General features: G+C 44.4%; 1 protein-coding gene across 1 annotated transcript; it reads right to left on the bottom strand.

Moving 5' to 3' along the window:
- Positions 1-14,449: 14,449 nt before the first annotated feature.
- Positions 14,450-19,984, bottom strand: RTL9 (retrotransposon Gag like 9). The gene is made up of 2 exons (XM_061136659.1): positions 15,942-19,984; positions 14,450-15,396 (listed from the first exon to the last, which is right to left on the bottom strand). Exons 1-2 carry the CDS (start codon positions 19,965-19,967, stop codon positions 15,280-15,282), a joined length of 4,143 nt encoding a protein of 1,380 aa, XP_060992642.1. The 5' UTR covers positions 19,968-19,984; the 3' UTR covers positions 14,450-15,279.
- Positions 19,985-21,422: the final 1,438 nt, after the last annotated feature.

The raw sequence follows: 21,422 nt of genomic DNA, 5'->3' as shown, positions 1-21,422 counted from the left end.
CATGCCAATGAACATGGTACATGGGATCAGTCAGTGCTGGAGACTACCCACTTAGCCTAACGATGGATGCTATTGCAATAAACACTGCTGGATCCTCACTTGGGGATATAATAAAACTACTATCATTGCTTTACATACATGCATCTTTTTTAAACAGACTTAGTATTACCCAGCTTAAACATACATCTTACTAGACTTGACCTTCAGTGATTTCTGGCCATTTCCAAAATCAAATCTCTCTGCAACAAAGGCAGTTCTAAAGGAGGTCCTGCCCCACTGTTTTTTGCAGTTTAGTCCAACCCCTAAAATCATACTTTGCATATTAAAGGAGTCTCACAATGTTGTTGTTTTTTCCTGAGTATCACCAAAGTGTATCACTACCTCTGAGGAGAGAAGAAATTGGTGACAGATCAAATAATTGATTTTAGAGTTTAAAATCATCAGTTAATTATATTGCAATTAGCCAGTTAGCATTGAATTGCTTGTTTTTAAAATATCTATCTGATTGAATAAACTAAACTGTCATTCGTGCCTCCCCCCACAAATGTTGGAGTACATGTGAAAACAAAGAATAAATCATTTTCTTAAAAAGTAAGAAAAAAGAGTAGATTCAGAGTGGTTGATTATAATATGGAAATATTGGGAAAGGATCATTCAGAAGGAGAGGATGGTTCAAAAGCCATCATTTTAGAATTTCTGAATATGAACCACATATACAAAAGTATATCACATATCATGGAAAATAGGGTTCATACCAGTCCACATTCCCTTGGACAGCAAGGAGATCAAACCTGTCAATCCTAAAGGAAATCAACCCTGAATATTCATTGGAAGGACTGATGCTGAAGCTGAAACTCCAATACTTTGGCCACCTGATGTGAAGAGCCAACTCATTAGAAAAGACCCTGATTCTGGGAAAGGTTCAGGGCAGGAGGAGAAGAGGATGACAGAGGATGGAATGGTTGGATGGCATCACTGACTCAATGGACATGAGTTTGAGCAAGCTCCAGGAGATGGTGAAGGACAGGCAAGCCTGGCATGCTGCAGTCCATGGGGTCGCAAAGAGTTGGACACAACGGAGTGACAGAACAACATTCAGTGATGTACACACTGAGTCCCAGAGAAGCCCAGTGACTTGGGCCTGGTCACATGCATGATGAGCAGAAGCTGGATGTAATTGAAACCTTTTTGCTTGGAAATAAGTATGTATCTTCCCAAATGCTTAACTTGAGGGAGGAAACATGCTTTTGGTTGTATATGATGCTTATTTAAAGGTCATTTGCCAGTGACAGCTTCACCCCAGCTGAAATGATAGTGACTGAACTAAGAGAAGGATACCTTAAGGAGGGAGAAAAGTGGATGGAGGTAGAAGCAATATAATTTGCTACACAATTGACTGTGAGAACTAGATGGTTTTTATTAAAAAGGTGTTTAAGATGATCCCAGATTGGAAGATACCTACTCCTTCCTTAATCCAGTAGCCCCCTCTGTGCTTCTGAGAATTGTCTCTCAGGATACCCCAAATCTGTGTCCCATCTGGAGCTGCTGTGTTCTCACGTGACTCCCCCTCAGTCCACATAGGAATGCTCTAGGGGTGGACCTCTGGTCCACACCAGTAAGTACCCTTTATCTCATTTTTTGTGCTTTGTTCAAAGAATTCAATCACTCCCCGAGTAGCTATATAAGTTGTAATGCTGTAAAGCAGAGCTGTCCAATAAAAATATGGTGTGAGCCAAGTATATAATTTTCAATGTTCTAATTGCCACATTGAGAGGAAACAGGTGGAATTAATTTTAATAACATATTTTATTGAACACAATAAATTCAGTATGTTATCATTTAAACATGAAATCTATGTTTTTTAAATTAATAAGATATTTTACATTCTTTTTTCCCCTAGTACTCTGTGTTCAAAATCCAGTGTGTGTTTTACACTTATAAACCAGCACATCTCAATTTAGACTAGGCACACTATAAAGAAAGCTGAGTGCTGAAGAATTGATGCTTTTGAAATGTGGTGTTGGAGAAGACTCTTGAGAGTCCCTTGGACTGCAAGGAGATCCAACCAGTTCATCCTAGAGAAGATCAGTCCTGGGTGTTCATTGGAAGAACTGATGTTGAAGCTGAAACTCCAATACTTTGGCCACCTGATGCGAAGAGCTGACACATTTGAAAGGACCCTGATGCTGGGAAAGATTGAGGGCAGGAGGAGAAGGGGACGACAGAGGATGGGATGGTTGGATGGCATCACCGACTCAACAGACATGGGCTTGGGTAGATTCCGGGAGTTGGTGATGGACAGGGAGTCCTGGCGTGCTGCGGTTCATGGGGTCACAAGGAACCAGACATGACTGAGTGACTGAACCAAGCTGAACTGAACACTTTGAGTTCTCAATAGCCACATGTGATGGGTAGCTGCCATACTGAACAGAATAACTCTAGAGGCCTAGATCACCCACTATGTGGAGAAAGATAGCCTATAGAGAAGAAAGAAGCAAGTCAATATGCAGAGAGACGCAGACATGAAAAGCAAAGAGAAAAACCAAGAATACTAGTGACATTCAAGTCCCTGATTTTAAGGCTTCTTGAGGATCAGTTATACCCTCCCAACCAGGACAAGCCATAGCCTGGATGTTTTTTGAGATATCCCAGTTACCTTTTAATAATATGCTCTGTCCGTGGGATTTTCCAATCAAGAATACTGCAGTGGGTAACCATTCCCTTCTTCAGGGGATCTTCATGACCCAGGGATCAAACCTGGGTCTCCTGCATTGCAGGCAGATTCTGTACCATCTGAGCCACCAGAGAAGCCCAATAATATAATACTTTGCTATTAAAAATATTGTTTTCCTCATTATTAAGAATAAAGTGGAGTCATTTGCTTGAATTACCTTAAGGATGGAGATTTTCTCGATTTATATGCCCTCACCCCTTTCTCTTAGCAGACGTTACTAATGAGTTGATCATTTGCCCTCTTATGGATTCCAAATGTAGGTGGGAAGGAGGGTCAAAAGGGAGAGGACATACATATACCTATGGCTGATTCATGTTGATATATGGCAGAAACCAACACAATATTGTAAAGCAATTATATTCCAATTAAAAATAAATAACTTAAAAAAGAAACTAATGCAGCACCTCAAGCATAGAACCAACTGATAAAATTATGTATAAGCCAAATGACTCTGACAATTTTGAATCATGTCAATAAAAAAGGTGGTATTTAAAAAAAAAAGAATCTTTCTCAACAATGCTCTAAGCAGTTACTATCAAATAATTGGAGTAACCATGTAAATGGAGATGTATCTACCACCACTGCTATAGATTTGCAATGTGTCCATTTTCTTCTTTCCCTTAATGAATGATGAGAGCTATGTTTATGGGCATGTCACACATGAGACAATCCCTGATGCTCCTAGACAAAATGTGTGTGCATATTGAGGTTAGGGGAGGAACATGACCTCATGGGGGCTTCCCTTGTGGCTCAGCTGGTAAAGAATCCACTTGCAGTGCAGGATCCCTGAGTTGGGAAGATCCCCTGGGAAGGAAAAGGCTACCCACTCCAGTATTCTGGCCTGGAGAATTCCATGGACTCTATAGTCCATGGGGTCGCAAAGAGTCGGACACAACTAAGTGACTTTCACTTCACATAACTCAAAGGAGAACTGAGGAAGCTACACTAACTGAAGGATAGACAGCTAGAAATACATGGTTTGAACAGTTATTGCAGCCATATAGTTTTTTCCCTCAGACAGGTGATTTGGGAATGTCACCTAGACATTCAGAAACTTAGCCATTGTAAAATGTAGCAAGTCATCAAAAGATTTAGTGGAGAAATTGTGGATGATTCTTTGTAACAAATCCATTTCCTAAGTATTCCATTTGGGGGTTGTCATAAATATCAGCCAAGGAAGGAAGAGATGCCATAGTAAGATGTCCTACTAAGAAATTTTGTCACTGAATCCATGAATCAAACCACTGGAAGAAGTTTCAAATAAATTTGAATACTTTCCTTGTAGTGCTGGTGGAGTCTTCAAAGAGGAAAACGTATTTGTGCGATTGTATCCAAATAAGACCAAAAGTAAACAGGTTTAATTTAAAGTTAAAATGCACAATCTTTCTTTTCAATCTTGTTTTGTTTTGTTTTAACAATAAAACTTGCAGAAAGCAAGACTTTCTTCTCTAATATTCTTCTCTCTCTGCGGATTTCCAGAAATTTGCTTCCTTTTTTAAGAATGCCATTTCTGGGAAAGTAAAAGACTACATTTTTGGATTAAAGAATTCTGAGGCGACCACACCTCAGCCAGTGTCATTAGAATAATTGCTGATACAATGCTGCCCTCTAGCAATGGCTCAGATTGGGCTTCTGCCCTAGTAATCCTCTCCCCAGGCCACTGAGACACTTTCCTACTTCCAGGGCACATCCAAACAGGAAGGGAGTTATCATCTTGTCTGGTTCCCTAATGAGAATTGAACAATCACAAAGATGAGGTTACTGAGGCCCAGAATGACCAAGTGACTTACCCAGGGTCACACAACTTGTCACTGACTGGCATAGCTGGAATTGAAATTCAGATTTTCATTTTGTTTTATTCTCTGTCTCTTTCTCTCGCTCTCCCTCTCTCCTTTTTTTATCAGGGTAGAGGATAGTAACTTTGATGATTGGGTTATGGAGAAACTCTGAGTGGTATCAGAATAAGAGAGTCTTAGCCCAGTGAATGACCACAATGATGAAGTTTGGGTTATTTTAGTTTGGGATTGAAGGAGGAAGAATTCACAGGAAAGAGGCCATATTTCTCTAGGAATTTTCTTTTGAGTCATGGCTTCTGGGCCTCCAGAAAACTCCAAAATACAAGCCCATATTCATCTTTGTTCTGAAATAATCTTTGTTATGGAAGGCAGCAGTTGAAAGAAAGCTATTATGGATCTGGGAAGGACCATGAGAATTTGCCTTTTTAATCCCACCCCCCCCACCTCCCCCCCCCAACCCCCACCCTCCCCCCCCCCCCCCCCCCGCCGCAAATCCTGAAAAGGTTTAGGGGAATAGCATAGTTAGGATGGACTGGAGAGCAAGGGGAGCAATAGCTTCTCCCAGAATACTCTTGAAAAGTGAAATCTCTAACAATACTTACAGTAATATGTTGTAAGATAGTTGAGTTTGTAATAAAAATATGTAAGAGGGAAACTCAATATCTTTAGCCATCAGGGAAGTGCAATTCAAAACCACAATGAGATACCTACTAGAATGGCCATAATCAAAATAGATAATAACAAATGTTGATTGAGGATGTGGAGAACTTGGATTCCTCATATACTGCTAATGGGGATGTAAAATGGTGCAGCCACTTTGGAAAATAGTTTGGCTTTCCTCACATGTTTAAATGTAGAATTATATGCTCCAGTAATTTTAATCCTATGTATGTACCCAACAGAAATAAAAATGTATATTCCCACAAAACTTGTACAAGCATAGCAGCAGTATTCATAATAGCCAAAAGGTGGAAACAAATTGTCCACCAACTGAAGAACGTATAAGCAAAATGTGTATCCATATAATGGAATATTATTCAGCTAGAAAAAGAAATAAGTACTGACACATGTGACAACATGGATGAACCTTGAAAACATTATTCTAAGTGAAAGAAGCCAGACGCAAAACGGCACATGTAATAGGTAAAATTGTAGACAGAAAGTAGATTAGTGGTTTCCAGGACCTGGGGGACAGGGAGAATGAGGAGTAACTGCTTAATGGATACAGAGTTTCTTTTTGAGGTGATGAGAATGTTCTTAAACTAGATTGTGGTAAAAAATAAAATTAGATTGTGGTTATGGTTGCATAACTGTGTGTGTGTGTATATACTGAAAAAAATTGAATTGTACACTTTAAATCGGTGAATTATATGGTATGTGAATTATAGCTCAATAAAGCTCATACCAAAAAATACATAATTTTTTAAAAGATATTAGAGGATATTGTAGGAAAACCATGGTTAGTCTGTCCAGCACCCAGTTATACATCAATGCTTAGACCAGTAAAATTCTCAGCAAAAGTTGTCAAAGGGTAGGAGTTGTTTTCTTTTTAAATCTTGCCAGCTTTCCCAAGACCAGCCTAGCTTTAAGGGCAGCACTTTTCATATGAATGGTGAATTGACTCAGTCTTTGTTGGAAAATGTCTACATTTCATACTGACTCTTGAATGATAGTTGAGCAGTGTATATAATTAGAAGAAGTCCACAGTTTAGCTCCTCAAGTGCTGTGTAAATATTCTATTGTCAGCTAGTCTATATCTCTTCTAGGTCCATCACATCCCCCTGGAGGGCTCAAAAGTTAAGGGGTCTGCCATTAAGATCCCTCCTTGCTATTTGCTCCTAGAGATTTCCCTTTCTTTATTTCAGGCCCAGCTGTGAGTTCCCGCCCCCACACTTTATTCAGCATTTCTTTGAGTTTACAATGGGAGAAGCCACTCAAATTATCTCTATTAAGCTACTTAAACCAGAAGTATCTGGTGCCTTTTTTTAATGTGAATACTTTTTTATCAACAATGCCTCTAGATTACTTTAAATATCCTCTGATTCATATATATCCTTTTAAAAATTGAGATTAAAATGGTATATAACATTATATAAGTTTCAGGTGTATGTTACAGGTTTCAGTTGTATAACATTATAAATCAACATCTGTATGCACTACGAAGAGATTACCACCCAAGGTCTAGTTACCATCCATTACCATACAACTGACCTCTTTCACTCATTAAGGAAGAGGGTTGAGAGGTGGACTAAATGATGCCTTTTAATGTGTACACTCATCCCAATGTTAGAACTATTAATAGGATCACTTTCCAAGGTGTAATGGAAGAGGGCAAAAGAGGATGACATTGGAAGATAAGGACATAGAGTATCCAAATGATTGATCATCTTCCTTCCTTATCCATTTTCCCCTACCCCTCTTTCTTGAGAGAGGAGTGACAAAGAGGGGAAAATAAGTGCTGAGAAAGAAAAAACAGCCCCTGCTATAACCACAAAAATTCCTTCCACTTTCAGAGTTCTATACCCTTCCATATATGCTGGGGTCCAAGATGCATTTTTTTTCCTCTATGGGATGATGCCCAGGGGAGAATCTTACCTTCCTTCTGTGACCAGAGCCCAGAACAGAGGTTGTTCTACTTTGGGGCTGCAGCTAGCCCCTGGGCAGAACCTCCTGAGTTCAGTACCATCCCTCAATGATTGATTCATTTCCTTGAATATGAAAGACTTTTCTCAAATACCCCAGGAGGATTCACATCTGGATCTAAGATGGGGAAGGGAGAAAGAAGGGCCACTTTTGCTCAGGCCTCAGACTGTATGAGCTTCAAATGTTGGCTGCTGTTGGGTGGCAAAATTGTCCCGGGTGACAGAGTAAGCCTTCACAGTGACCATCTGGCTCTAAATAATGAAGCCATGCCTATATAGTGGAGTAGTCGCATGTGGGGCTCTGTGGTCAGACTCCATGTGTTCAAATCCCAGCTTTGCTCCTTTTTAGCCTGGGGCCACTTACTCAACCTCTTTGTGCCAGAGATTCTTGGTAAAAGAATAAAATAAAATAGGACTAATGAGAGCACCCTCCTCACATGGTTGAAGATGACATAGGATAATACAGATAAAGCGGTTAGTCCAGAATTTGGACCCCTGATAAATGCTCCACAGATGGCAATATTAAAGTGTGTCTTATGCCAGTCTTCAGCCAAGGATTTACTTTTAGATATTTCCCCACAGTTTAGACAGCAGCTCTGAAGAGACTAGATGCTGATTATGTCCCAACTAGCCCTATCCTACCCACTCCCCAACTTCCTCAGGGCTGAGCTTAGGTGTAAGGGTAATAAAAAGATCTTATATTTTTACATCTTGCATTTGATTTTTCCAAACACTTTCACAACATTTGTCCCACAATGCTGTGAGGTTAGTAGGATGGTGATAATTAAACCCATTTTGGAGAAGAAGAAACAAAAGCTCTGAGAGGTAATGAGGCCTGTCTAGAGCTACCTGGTTTGCTAGAGGGAGAGACAGAGGTACTCAAAGTCAAGTCTCCCCCTCCAATGGTCATTTCAACCTCCTACAATACAATGTCTATTTTCCTATACATCCCCCATTAAATCACAAAGGATTGAACTGATTGCTTCTCCCTTCCATCTGTTTGAAATTTGCAGAGCTTTCAGACCAGGTGTAAAGGAAGGAAACATATGTCCAGAAGAAAAAAATTTCTCTATAGCTCTGAGGTAGGGCCAGTTATCTTACCTGTAATATTCTGGTTGGAGAGTAAGGTTGAGAATGGAAAGAGTGAGGGAAAGGCAACCTATATCTGATCTGAAGAAACTAGTCCAGTGTCGTGGGAACTCAGGCAATCTCAAAGTGGGATAAGAAATATTTAGAAACTATCTGAGGCATAGCCACTCAGTGTCAGCCCAACCCTTTACTTTCATGGAACAAATGATCTTCAAGAGAAGGTTCTATATACTGTTGGTCCCTGAGGGGCAGAGACAGAGACCAGGTGGTGGGGGAGAGGATGGCAGAAGGGTAGAGGACCAGGCCAAGCTGACATTTGCTCTCCACTTGGGCCCCAGAACTGGGAGTTTGGAGACAGTCCCTAGGATCTATTCACCTGGAAGATAATGGTTTTGAAGAGATCTGTGGACTTGCCTTATGATGAGCCACGCCCCAACCCTACAGGAGCCTCCACATTCTCGTTAGCCAGAGGCTCCCTCCAGCAGGTGGGGTGGGGCAGAGTGGCTGCTCTGGCATGACCATGTGGGCAGCAGATGTCGACGAGGTAGGGTAGGAATGGAAGAACAGGAGAGGGCTATCAGATTATGGGAAAACTGCCAGGCTCTTCCACAAATAAGAGGAGGAAACCTTCAAAGGATTGAGGTTCTGTAACACACAGGTGGGCACAGGCATCAGTGACAGTGAGTTTTTACTGCTTGCGCTCAGTGGCTCAGTCATGTCTGACTCTTTGCAACCCCATGAACTGCAGTCCACCAGACTCCTCTGTCCATGGGATTCTCCAGGCAAGAATACTGGAGTGAGTTGCCATGCCCTCCTCCAGGGGATCTTCCAACTCAGGGATCAAACCCAAGTCTCCTGCATTGGCAGGCAGATTCTTTACCACTGCCACCTGGGAAGCCCTTTTACTGCTTGTGGGACCTTATGTTTACCCATGGGCCAGCGGGGCCTGGAGAAACTTGAACGGCCATCTTACAGCAGACAAAATTGTCTTAAATACTTGGGCATATGATAGCCCAGCTCCACGTAGATGGTGAGTGACTCTTGAAACATTTCTGCTTATAACTTTGAGGTGGGGAGAGGAACAGGGACTGGGCTCTGGCAGGTTATGATCAGTTCAGTTCAGCTCAGTTCAGTTGCTCAGTCATGTCCGACCCTTTCTGACCCCATGGACTGCAGCACGCCAGGCCTCTCTGTCCATCACCAACTCCCGGAGTTTACTCAAACTCAAGTCAACTGAGTCGGTGGTGCCATCCAATCACTTCATCCTCTATCGTCCCCTTCTCCTCCTGCCTTCATTCTTTCTCAGCATCAGGGTCTTTTCTAATGAGTCAGTTCTTTGCATCAGGTGGCCAAAGTATTGGGGTTTCAGCTTCAACATCAGTCCTTCCAGTGAATATTTAGGACTGATTTCCTTTAGGATGGATTGGTTGGATCTCCTTGCAGTCCAAGGGACTCTCAAGAGTCTTCTCCAACACCACAGTTCAAAAGCATCAATTCTGCGGTGCTCAGCTTTCTTTATAGTCCAACTCTCACATCCATACATGACTACTGGAAAAACCATAGCTTTCACTAGACAGACCTTTGTTGGCAAAGTAATGTCTCTGCTTTTTAATATGCTGGATAGGTTGCTCATAACTTTCCTTCCAAGGAGTAAGTGTCTTTTAATTTCATGGCTCCAGTCACCATCTGTAGTGATTTTGGAGCCCCCAAAAATAAAGTCACTGTTCCCCCATCTATTTGCCATGAAGTGATGGGACCAGATGCCATGATCTTAGTTTTCTGAATGTTGAGTTTTAGGCCAACTTTTTCACCCTCCTCTTTCACTTTCTTCAAGAGGCTCTTTAGTTCTTCTTCGTTTTCTGCCAAAAGGGTGGTGTCATCTGCATATCTGGGGTTATTGATATTTCTCCCTGCAAACTTGATTCCAGCTTGTGCTTCATCCATCCCAGCATTTCTCATGATGTACTCTGCATAGAGGTTAAATAAGCAGGGTGACAATACACAGCCTTCACGTACTCCTTTCGAGATTTGGAATCAGTCTGTTGTTCCATGTCCAGTTCTAACTGTTGCCTCCTGACCTGCATACAGATTTCTCAACAAGCAGGTCAGTTGGTCTGGTATTCCCATCTCTTTCAGAATTTTCCACAGTTTGTTGTGGTCCACACAGTCAAAGGCTTTGGCATAGTCAATAAAGCAGAAGTAGATATTTTTCTGAAACTCCTGCTTTTTTGATGATCCAGCGGATGTTGGCAATTTGACCTCTGGTTCTTCTGCCTTTTCCAAAACCAGCTTGAACATCTGGAAGTTCACGATTCAAGTACTATTAAAGCCTGACTTGGAGAATTTTGAGCATTACTAGCGTGTGAGATGAGTGCAATTGTGCGGTAGTTTGAGCATTCTTTGACATGCCTTTCTTTGGGATTGGAATGAAAACTGACCTTTTCCAGTCCTGTGGCCACTGCTGAGTTTTCCAAATTTGCTGGCATATTGAGTGCAGCACTTTCACAGCATCATCTTTTAGGGTTTGAAATAGCTCAACTGGAATTCCATCACCTCCACTAGCTTTGTTCATAGTGATGCTTCCTAAGGCCCACTTGACTTCGCATTCCAGGATGTCTGGCTCTAGGTTGGTGATCATACCATCGTGATTATCGGGGTCATGAAGATCTTTTTTGCATGATTCTTCTGTGTATTTTGGCCACCTCTTCTTAATATCTTCTGCTTCTGTTAGGTCCATACTGCTTCTGTACTTTATTGAGTCCATCTTTGCATGAAATGTTCCCTTGGTATCTCTAATTTTCTTGAAGAGATCTCTAGTCTTTCCCATTCTATTGCTTTCCTCTATTTCTTTGCACTGATCACTGAGGAAGGCTTTCTTATCTCCCCTTTCTATTCTTTGGAACTCTGCATTCAAATGGGTATATCTTTCCTTTTCTCCTTTGCTTTTCACTTCTCTTCTTTTCACAGTTATTTGTAAGGCCTCCTCAGACAGCCATTTTGCTTTTTTGCATTCGTGGTTAGAATCAAACCCCTTTCCCACCAGAGATGTTCAAAGGGCTCAAACAAACCTTGTGCACACTAGGACCCAGAGACCCAACAGAGACTGAGACAGAACTGTGTTTGAGCATCTCCTGTGGAGGTAGGGGTCAGCAGTGAACTGCAATAGGGACAGGGGCTCTGAGTACAGCAGACTTGGGTATGACATAAGCCCTCTTGGAGGAGGTCACCATTAATCCCACCAGAGAGCTGCCAGAATTTACACAGGACTGGGAAATAGATTCTTGGAGGACACAAACAGAACCTTGCGTGCACCAGGACCCAGGGAAAACGAGCAGTGACCCCACGAGAGACTGACCCAGACTTGTCTAGGAGTGTCCAGGAGTCTCCAGCAGAGGTGTGGGTTGGTGGCAGCCTGCTGGTGGGAACACTGAGTGTAGCAGTACATGTATGGGATCTTCTAAAGGAGGTCACCATTATCTTCATTACCTCCACCATAGTTTGGCCCCAGGTAAATAACAGGGAGGGAAAACAGCTCCACCCATCAACAGAAAATTGGATTAAAGATTTAATGAGCATGGCCCTGCCCATCGGAACAAGACCCAGTTTCCCCCTCAGTCAGTCTCTCCCATCAGGAAGCTTCCATAAGTCTCTTAGCCTTCTCCATCAGAGGGCAGACAGACTGAAAACCACAATCACAGAAAACTAACCAACCTGATCAAATGGACCACAGCCTTGTCTAACTCAATCAAACTATGAGCCATGCCATGTAGGGCCATCCAAGACAGATGGGTCATGGTGGAGAGTTCTGACAAAATGTGACCCACTGGAGAATGGAATGGCAAACCACATCAGTATTCTTGCCTTGAGAACCCCATGAACAGTATGAAAAAGCAAAAAATAGGACACTGAAAGATGAACTCCCCAGGTCGGTAGGTACCCAATATGTTACTGGAGATCAGTGGAGAAATAACTCCAGAAAGAATGAAGAGACAGAGCCAAAGCAAAAACAACACCCAATTGTGGATGTGACTGGTGATAGAAGCAAAGTCCAATGCTGTAAAGAGCAATACTGCATAGGAACCTGGAATGTTAGGTCCATGAATCAAGGCAAATTGAAAGTGGCCAAGGAGGAGATGGCAAGAGTGAACATAGACATTTTAGGAATCAGCGAACTAAAATGGACTGGAATGGGTGAATTTAACTCAGATGACCATTATATCTACTACTGTGGGCAAGAATCCCTTAGAAGAAATGGAGTAGCCCTCATAGTCAACAAAAGAGTCAGAAATGCAGTACTTGTATGCAATCTCAAAAATGACAGAATGATCTCTGCTTGTTTCCAAGGCAAACCATTCAATATCATGGTAATCCAAGACTATGCCTGGACCAATAATGCTGAAGAAGCTGAAGTTGAATGGGTCTATGAAGACCTACAAGACCTTCTAGAACTAACACCCAAAAAAGATGTCCTTTTCATTATAAGGGACTGGAATGCAAAAGTGGGAAGTCAAGAAACACCTGGAGTAACAGACAAATTTGGCCTTGGAGTACAGAATGAAGCAGGCAAAGGCTAATAGAGTTTTGTCAAGAGAACGCACTGGTCATAGCAAACACCCACTTCCAACAACACAAGAGAAGACTCTACACATGGACATCACCAGATGGTCTATACTGAAATCAGATTGATTATATTCTTTGCAGCCAAAGATGGAGAAACTCTATACAGTCAGCAAAAACAAGACCGGGAGCTGACTGTGGCTCAGATCATGAACTTCTTATTGCCAAATTCAGACTTACATTGAAGAAAGTAGGGGAAGCCACTAGACCATTGAGGTATGACCTAAATCAAATCCCTCACGATTATACAGGGTATGATCAGGCTTCATTTATTCCATTTATCTCTAGTGACATTAGCTTAAGAGACAGGAGTGGCAAAAGCCAAGGGGAAAAGAATGACTGGGGCGAGAAATGAAGCAGAGACTTGCGATCGTTCTGCATTATCATGGTGATTAGAAAATTAGTTTTCATTTTTAAGACATGTGCCTTCCCCTATATAGGTTCCAGACACAAATTGTGATTCTATATCATCAATTTCTTTTTCAGGAAAGTCAACAGCCCTTTCCCTGAGCTAAGAGCAACTCTGGCTGAACATGGAGATCCAAAAATTCACTCTGGCCTGGACTGGACCGGGTGTGAGCCAACAGGATCAGATAAGAGAGGAAAACTGGGTCCCCAGAGCCCCACTACTTAGAATTTTGGTTTCCCAACCAGTTGAACCCTCTTCCTCCCCTGCCCCACCCCCAGGCCTGAGGCAACAGCACTGGTGACTGATGCATCCACAGGCAGCCCACAGAGCCAGATTCTTCTCTATATCACCATGGGGCTGCCAATTTGTCTGCTAATCTTTGTTTTTTCTGAGAATCATTTTCCTCTTCCTGGAATCAGAGCCAATGTTTAGGGTAATGGAGCAGCAGACTTAAACCCTCAGAGATGATTTGGTCTCTGTGCCTCTTTTCATCCCCACTGCCCTGACCTTAGACTGAGTCATCTGAAGAGTCAGTCACCTGTACTATTGCAGTGCTTGCTGCTGTGCTCAGGCACTGGGTCATGTCCACCTCTTTGCGACCCCATGGACTGTAGCCTGCCAGGCTCCTCTGTCCAAGTTAGTTTTCTAAAATGTGTTTCTAATCATGTCACTCCTACTGTTTTTAAAAGATCTTTGAGTAACCCAATTACATGGACTATTATTGAATAAATAAATTTGCTGTTAGTATCAAATTCCCCATTATCTTTATTTCCTGTCTTTATAGCCTTCACCACGATTTCAACCTATCTTACTTACGTGTTTTCTTACTTATTGTCTGTCTCCCTCTTCCATTGGAATGAAGTTTTCGTTTGATCAATGTTCTTATCTGTCTGTCCCCAAAACAGTGGCTGACACATGTTAGATAATAAATATTGACTGAATGAAGGACTCAATAAATCAAATTCTGTTAGCCACAGTTAATTCTTTTTTTCATAAATGAACTTTATTTACTTTAACGATTACAAATGTAATACATGCTTACTGTAGAGAATCTGGAAAGTAGAGAGAAGTAAAAAGAAGAACATTAAAACACCCATAATCCCACCACATTAAGGCAAACACTGCTCACATTATGTTCTATCTAAGCCTGTTTAAAGACCAAGATCTTTATCAAGAGTGCTGGCCACAAAGCACAATAGCCAAGGGGAGTGAGGGCAATTAACAACTGAGGAGGTCACCCAAAGGTCAGAGCTAGAAATTTCACACTGAGGGACAAGACAATGGCCACTGACAATAGATCAAGACTTCAGAAGTTGACAACAGAAGAACAAGTTGGGTTATGGTAAGAATGTAGTGAGATGATGCTTGTCAAGAATTTAGCCCACTACCTGTCACATAGTACATAAACAATAAACATTAGCTATTACTAAGATTGTTACCATGGGTCAAAACGAATGGTTCAGGATGGAGACTATAAACAGGACAAGGGCCTTGGAGACCAAATTTAAGTGCTATGAGTTGGGGCATTATAGGGACAAGTATACTGGATGAAAAGGATGGTATTGGAGTGGGCATCACTCTCCTTATGGGCTCCCCTGCCAGGTGAAATGGGACCAGGGCTTCCTCAAGTTTGCCTGATGACATGTGGCAAGACACTCTAAGGTGTTTTTGAGGTAGGACATAGTTTCTCCTGCCTAGACTTCTCCCTGGACCAGGAACTAGTACTGTCCTTGTTGGTAATGGGAGTTCAGAACCTCATACAACGAACATTCTTAAGTCCACGTTCTGATTGCTGGGGCAGGTCAAAGGCATGTGGGGTGAAAGAGAAGGTCAAGTCAACCAAGTGGGGGATAGGGTGGGATGCACCTGGAGGGGGTGCTGAAGGGGGAAAGGCCACAAGTTTTAACGATGTAATTGCATGGAATGAGTCTAGGAACCAGTCCTCAAGTTAGCAGCCAAGTTGGATATCACAGGAGAAGAGTCCAGGTAGCATTACTTGTTAGTGGGGGCCTTCTGATGGCCTGTGCTCTTTCGAAGGTGGTCGTGCAGACCCTCTTGAGGGTCTTCATGCTCTTTCAGGTAATAACAGCGTTTGGGAACATGCTGGTGCTGGGAGTGAGAAAAAAAAACAAAAACAGCAAATGTAAGAGCCATGCTTACTATGACAAGTGGGGTTCTACCTGGATAATCTCAATCACTTAGCATATCAAGAAACTTGGCCAATGTACCTTATTTGTATAAAAAGTGTGACCAAGGACTAGACTGGCCAAATTCCCTAGTGACCTGGGTCTACAACACATGTGGCTGTAGGTGGGACCCAGCCTCCAAAACATGACCCCTCTTTTAGAACTGGACCTGGAATTAGCAGTAGCGAGTTGGGACTGAGCCCAACCAGTTCCCTCAGAAGATAAATCTTCTTTAACCACCCCCATGCCCTGAGTATCTTGGGTAGGGCAAGGCTCCACAAAGTTAATGGAGTTTGGGTTAATATGCCCAAAATAAGGGCCTAACCAGGCCCACTGACAAAATTCTAGGTTGGGGCTTATGGTCTAGGAGCTTAGTGCTTCCCCCAGCCTCTTCCTTAGTCTACACAAAGGAGCAGGGTGTCTTCAATTTTCTATTCAGAAACCTTGAGTGTATTTCCCCATCATTACCTCCTCAGTCTGCTGCTGGGGGTTCAGTTCATTCTCCATTGCCTCCTCGCTATTCCGCTTACAGGGTGATGTCAGAACCTGGCTGGAGCTGCCTCGGGTATTCTTCTCTCCCGCCAGCTGGCACTCGGTATAGAGAGACCTATCTATCAGCTCCTTTAGGCTGCCAGCCACCTTCAGGAAGATCCGGCCCATTTTGGTGGCAACAGCTTCAGAGAGTCCTTCCAGGAACCTGGTCCGCAGAATGGCATCGGACCAAGACAAATGTCGGGCCAGCAGAAGGAAGTCAGTGGCATACTGCCTGACCGACTTCTGGCCCTGCTTGGGATGGCAGAGAACCGCACTGAGGATGTCAATTTCAGACAGGGAGTCATATAAGCCCTGGGATCTTCTCAGGAAAGATTTATCTTCACTGGTGAGGGGGTTTCCTACCTCCATCTGCAAGATGGACCACCTCTCTGCTGCCCCCAGATGAAGAGACACCAGAAAGGCCATTTTCTCTGAATCATTCAAAAATCCCTTCATTTGCTTCTCCTCATCAATCTCCACCTCCTCTTCGACAGGGCATGAACCCCGGGCTGCTTCCTGTTCTTCTAAGAGGTAACAGAGTGCTGGGGTCAGCATGCCAAAAGATGGGACTTCATCTGGTGGTGGCTTTACTGTTTTGCGGGGGGTGGTCGTCGCATGTGGTGTGGACTTTGATCCAGAGGCTGTGACATTGATGCGAGGGGCAGATGTTTCCCCAGAGTCTGTGGCTTTGATTCCCAGGGTGGACATCATTCCAGGGGCTGCAGCTGCCATCTGGGATGTGGACATGGCTCCTGGGACTGTGGCCCTCATTAGTGGCATGGACATCCCCCCAGAGGATATGGGTCTCAGAAGTGGCATGGACATCATTCCAGAAGCTGAGGCTCTCATAAGTGGTGTGGATGTGGCTCCAGAAGCCGAGACTCTCATCGGCGGTGTGGACATCTTTCCTGAGGCTGCGTATGCCGTTTGTGGCAAGGATGTAGATCCAGAACTCACAACTCTTGTTTGCAGTGTGGACATTGCCCCAGATGACAGGCTTTTCATTAGTGGCTTGGATGTCTCTCCAGAAGCCATGGCAGACATCAGTGGCATGGGTGTTACTCCAGAGGCCACGGCTCTCATGAATGGCTTGGACATCCCTCCCGAGGCCATGGCTGTGGTTTGTGCGGTGGCCATCTTTCCAGAGGTTGGAGCTCTCATGAACTCTGTGGACACATCTTCAGAGACTGAGGGTCTCCTTGGGGGTGTGCACATAATTCCAGAGACTGGAGCCCTTAATAATGGCGGGGACATCACTCCCAAGCTGGGGGCTCGCATGGATAGTGTGCACACCCCTGCAGATGCTGCTGTGAGCATCTGCGGTGCAGATGTTGCTCCAGAGGTTGGGGCCCTCAACAATGGCATGGACACCCCTCCAGAGGCCACGGCTGTCATCTGAGGCGTAGACATCACTCCAGAGGCTGTGGATCTCATGAGTGGTGTGGATATTGGCCCAGAGATTGGAGCCCTCATTTGTGGCATGGACATCATGCCAGAGGCTGTGGTTGTTCTTTGCAGAGGAGACATCGCTCCATAAGCTGGGGCTCTCAGAGGGGTGGTGGCTGTCTCCCCAGAAATTGGGGGTCTCGTTAGTGCTGAGGACATCTCTCCGGAGGACGAAGCTCTTGTGAGAAGTGTGGACACCTCTCCAGGGTTTGAGGCTCTTATCAGGGGTGTGGATACTGCCCCAAACCTCGGGGCTCTAATTTTTGGTGTGGACATCACTTCAGAGGCTGGGGCTCGCATCTGCAATGTGGACATCCCTCCAGAGGTCATGAATCTTTTGAATGACATGGACATCCCCCCAAAGTCTTGAGTGCCTATTGGCTGACTGGGCATCTTTCCAGAGACTGTGGATCTCATTAGCACTGTGGGCATGGCTCCAGGGCCTGGGGCTCTCATTAGGGGCATGGACATGCTTCCAGAGGCTGCGGCTGTCATTTGTGGTGTGGACACGTCTCCAGAGGCTGGGGCTCTCATTAGTGGTGTGGACATCCCGGCAGACGCAGCGTCTGTCATCTGTGGCACGGACATGGCTCCAGAAGCTATGTCTCTCATTAGCATTGTGGAGATCTCTCCAGAAGCTGCGGTTGTCATTTGCTGCATGAACATTGCTTCTGAGGCTTTGGATGTTGTTAGTGGCTTGGACAATGCTCCTGAGGCCGTAGCTTTCATCGGTGGCACGGACATCACTCCCGGGGCTGTGTCTCTCGTTAATAGTGAGGACATGGATCCAGAGGCTTTGGCTGTCATCTGTGGGGTGGACATGGCTCCAGAAGCTCGCATTTGTGGTCCGGCTGTCACTCTCGAGGCTGTGGCTCTCCTTTGTGACCTAGATGTTGCTCCAGAGACAGGCGCTCTTATTCGCAGTGTGGACACTGACCCAGAGGCTGGGGTGGTCATTTGTAGCATAGATACTGTTTCAGAGATGGGGGCTGTGCTGGATGGGATGGACATTGCCCCCGAGGCTGGAGCTCTCATTCGTGGTGTTGACTTTGCCCCACTGGCTGGGGCTTTCATAAAGCCTGTGGATGTGGCTCCAGAAGTTTGAGTCATTGTTAAGTGTGTGGACATTTCTCTAGAGGCTGCGGTTGGCACTGGCTCTGCGGACATGGCTCCAGAGGTTGTGGCCGTCATCAGTGGGGTGGACAGTGCTGCAGAGTCCGGGACTGTCTTTAGCAGCGTGGACATATTGCCAGAGGCTGGGGTTCTCATTTGCAGTGTCGACCTTGCTCCAGAATCTGAGGCTCTTGCTGACGATGCAGACATCTCCCCAGAGGCTGTTGCTCTCATTGGTGGAGTAGACACAATCTGAGAATCTAAATTTTGTGTTAACTGTGAGGACATAGCTCCAGAGCTTTGGGCTGGCATCAGTTGGGTGGGCATCCCTCCAGAGGTTAGAGCCATCATTAGCAGTGGGGACACTGCCTCAGCATCTGGTGCTGGCTTTGACAAGGTGGGCATTTCTCCAGCCTCGGGGACTGACAGGAGCGGTGAGGATATGGCTCCGGAGCCTGGAGCTGTCATTAGTGGTGAAGACTCTACTCCAGAGTCTGGGCCTGACATTAGCTGGGTGGACATGTCCCCAGAATCTTGGGTGCTCGTTAATTGGGTGGGCATCGCTTCAGAAGTTAGGGCTGACATTATCAGTGAGGAGATCGCTTCTGAGTCTGTGTCTGACATGAGCAGTGAAGAGATCTCTCCAGAGACCAGGGCAGTCATTAGCACTTTGGACATTGCTTCAGTGTCTTCATCTGTAATTTGCAATGGTGACATTCCTTCAAAGCCTGAAGCTGGCCCTGGCTGTGTGGACATCTCTCCGGGGTTAATATCTGGCATTAGCAGTGGGGAGAGCTCTCCAGAATCTGGGGCTAGCATCAATGGTGTGGCCATTGCTTCAGAGGATGAGGCTGACATTGCCAATGGTGATATGTCTTCAGAATCCGGTGTTGCCGTTAGTGCTGTGGACATTGTTCCAAAGTCAGGAATCGTCATCAGCCCTGGGGACATTAATCCATACTCTGAAGTGGAAAGCAATGGAGACAATGTTCCAGAATCTGAGGCTGGCATTAGCAATGGGGACAGCATCCCAGAGTCTGAGGTTGGCATTAACAATGGGGACAGCGCCTCTGAATCCGAAGTTGGCATTAACAATGGGGACAGTGCCCCAGAGTCTGACAGGAGCGGTGAGGACACAACTCCAGAGTTTGCTGTTCCCATTAGAGGCGTGGCCATGGTGTCAAAGGCTGGGGATGTCATCAGCTGTGTGGACATCCCTCCAGGGTCTGATGCTGAAGTTGAGACCATAGGCTGGACACTAGAAGGCAGAATTTGGCCCTCTGCTCTGTTCTCTAGCGTTGGTCCAGAGAAGGTCGTCTCCCTATTTTGGGTGTTGCCATTTTCCTCCCTCAGCACATTGCTGAACTGCTGTGAATTTAAGGGTATTGATGTATCTGCCATGGTCAAAGGACAGTGTGTAGAGAACCTCTGAAGCAATTATATCAGGGGTTCTGCTGAAGCCCAAGTGGCAAGAAAATCTGTAAACAGGAAACAAGTTTAGCAGTCAAAAAAGACAATATCAAGAAGATGGGGAAATAGACAAATGATTCGTGATGGAGATCTCTTATGGCTCTGTGGCATCAGAGATGGGCCTCTCAGGTTAAAGAAGCTGTATGGCATTAAACAAATTTGAAGCTGGAGCAACTATCCTTTCCACCCCTATCCTTTTCAAACCAACAGGCTCAGTCACACAACACACACTCTCAGTTTTATAAAAGCTATCAACACTGGCAACGTCAGCAGCCCAGAGCCTGGGAAGTCCTGGTTGAAATGAAACAGCAGCACCACCTTCTGGAAAATTGTGAGAAGTGCCGGTTCCTGAGCTATGCGGTCTCCCATCACAGCACTAGCAAGCCAGCCAAGGGCCTGGATGAGAACACCCTTCGCCCCAGGATAACTATCAGTTCCTCGTGCTCATTGAGTCCTGCTAGTGCTTTAATCCCCATTATACTACTCTAATGGCCCTAAATGTCTTCCTCAGGAAAAGGAAGGCATTTAACTGATCAATGAGAGTAGCATTCCACAAACTGAAAATCCTATTTATTAACATTTTGATTTTTAATAACAAAAATCACCACTATTACTACCACTTACTGCTCACCTAGTGTGTTCAAGGCAGTACACTTTAGTGTCTACGGTGTACCAGGATGCATAAGCATTACGCATTGGAATCTTACAATAGTAGTGTTATTCCCATTTTACCAGTGTGCTCAGATTAGTTGGGGTTGGGGTTAGAATAAGATCACTGAAATACTAGAAACTGTTTGTCTTTGACTATCACTTACTCCTTGGGGTTGTCTATCCTTTGGCATCCCTAAGGCTACATTCAGTTACCTCTCTGATGTCCTAGATCATGGTTCACTTGAAGCTCAGTCTATAGGAAGTACAAACTTCAAGCTTCTCTGACAACTGGGTAAGGGTGAGTGGGAAAGCCCAGAGCCTCACCCCTCTGGCCTACTTCCATAAGCAGCCTCCAATGGGGCTTCTTGGCACAGAACTTGGAAACTAACACACACATTATACAATGTTGACATGTCCCCTCAGCCTGCTCATGCCCCCAATGGAACACTTGCTCATTTGGAACAATGTCACAAAACTCATCAATCTGGTGCAGCATGCCTCCATAATAATATTGAGAATGCTAGCAACAGAAGTGCCAAATGCTCAACATTTCTTGAGCATATGATGACTGGCAAGCACCCTACTGGGCACTTTACATGCACTGTCTTACTTGGTCCCCACACACAGCAACACTGAGAGATTTTGGTCATCCTCAGTGACAAGTCATCCTCAAAATTCTCATCTTACAAAGGAGAAAACTAAGGTCCAGAGAGCCTTCATAATTTGCCTGCAGTC

This window comes from Dama dama, chromosome X, assembly GCF_033118175.1.
Source record: "Dama dama isolate Ldn47 chromosome X, ASM3311817v1, whole genome shotgun sequence".
Lineage (NCBI taxonomy): Eukaryota > Metazoa > Chordata > Mammalia > Artiodactyla > Cervidae > Dama > Dama dama.
The sequence above is the reverse complement of the archived record's forward strand: the minus strand, read 5'-3'. Positions and strand labels throughout refer to the sequence as shown.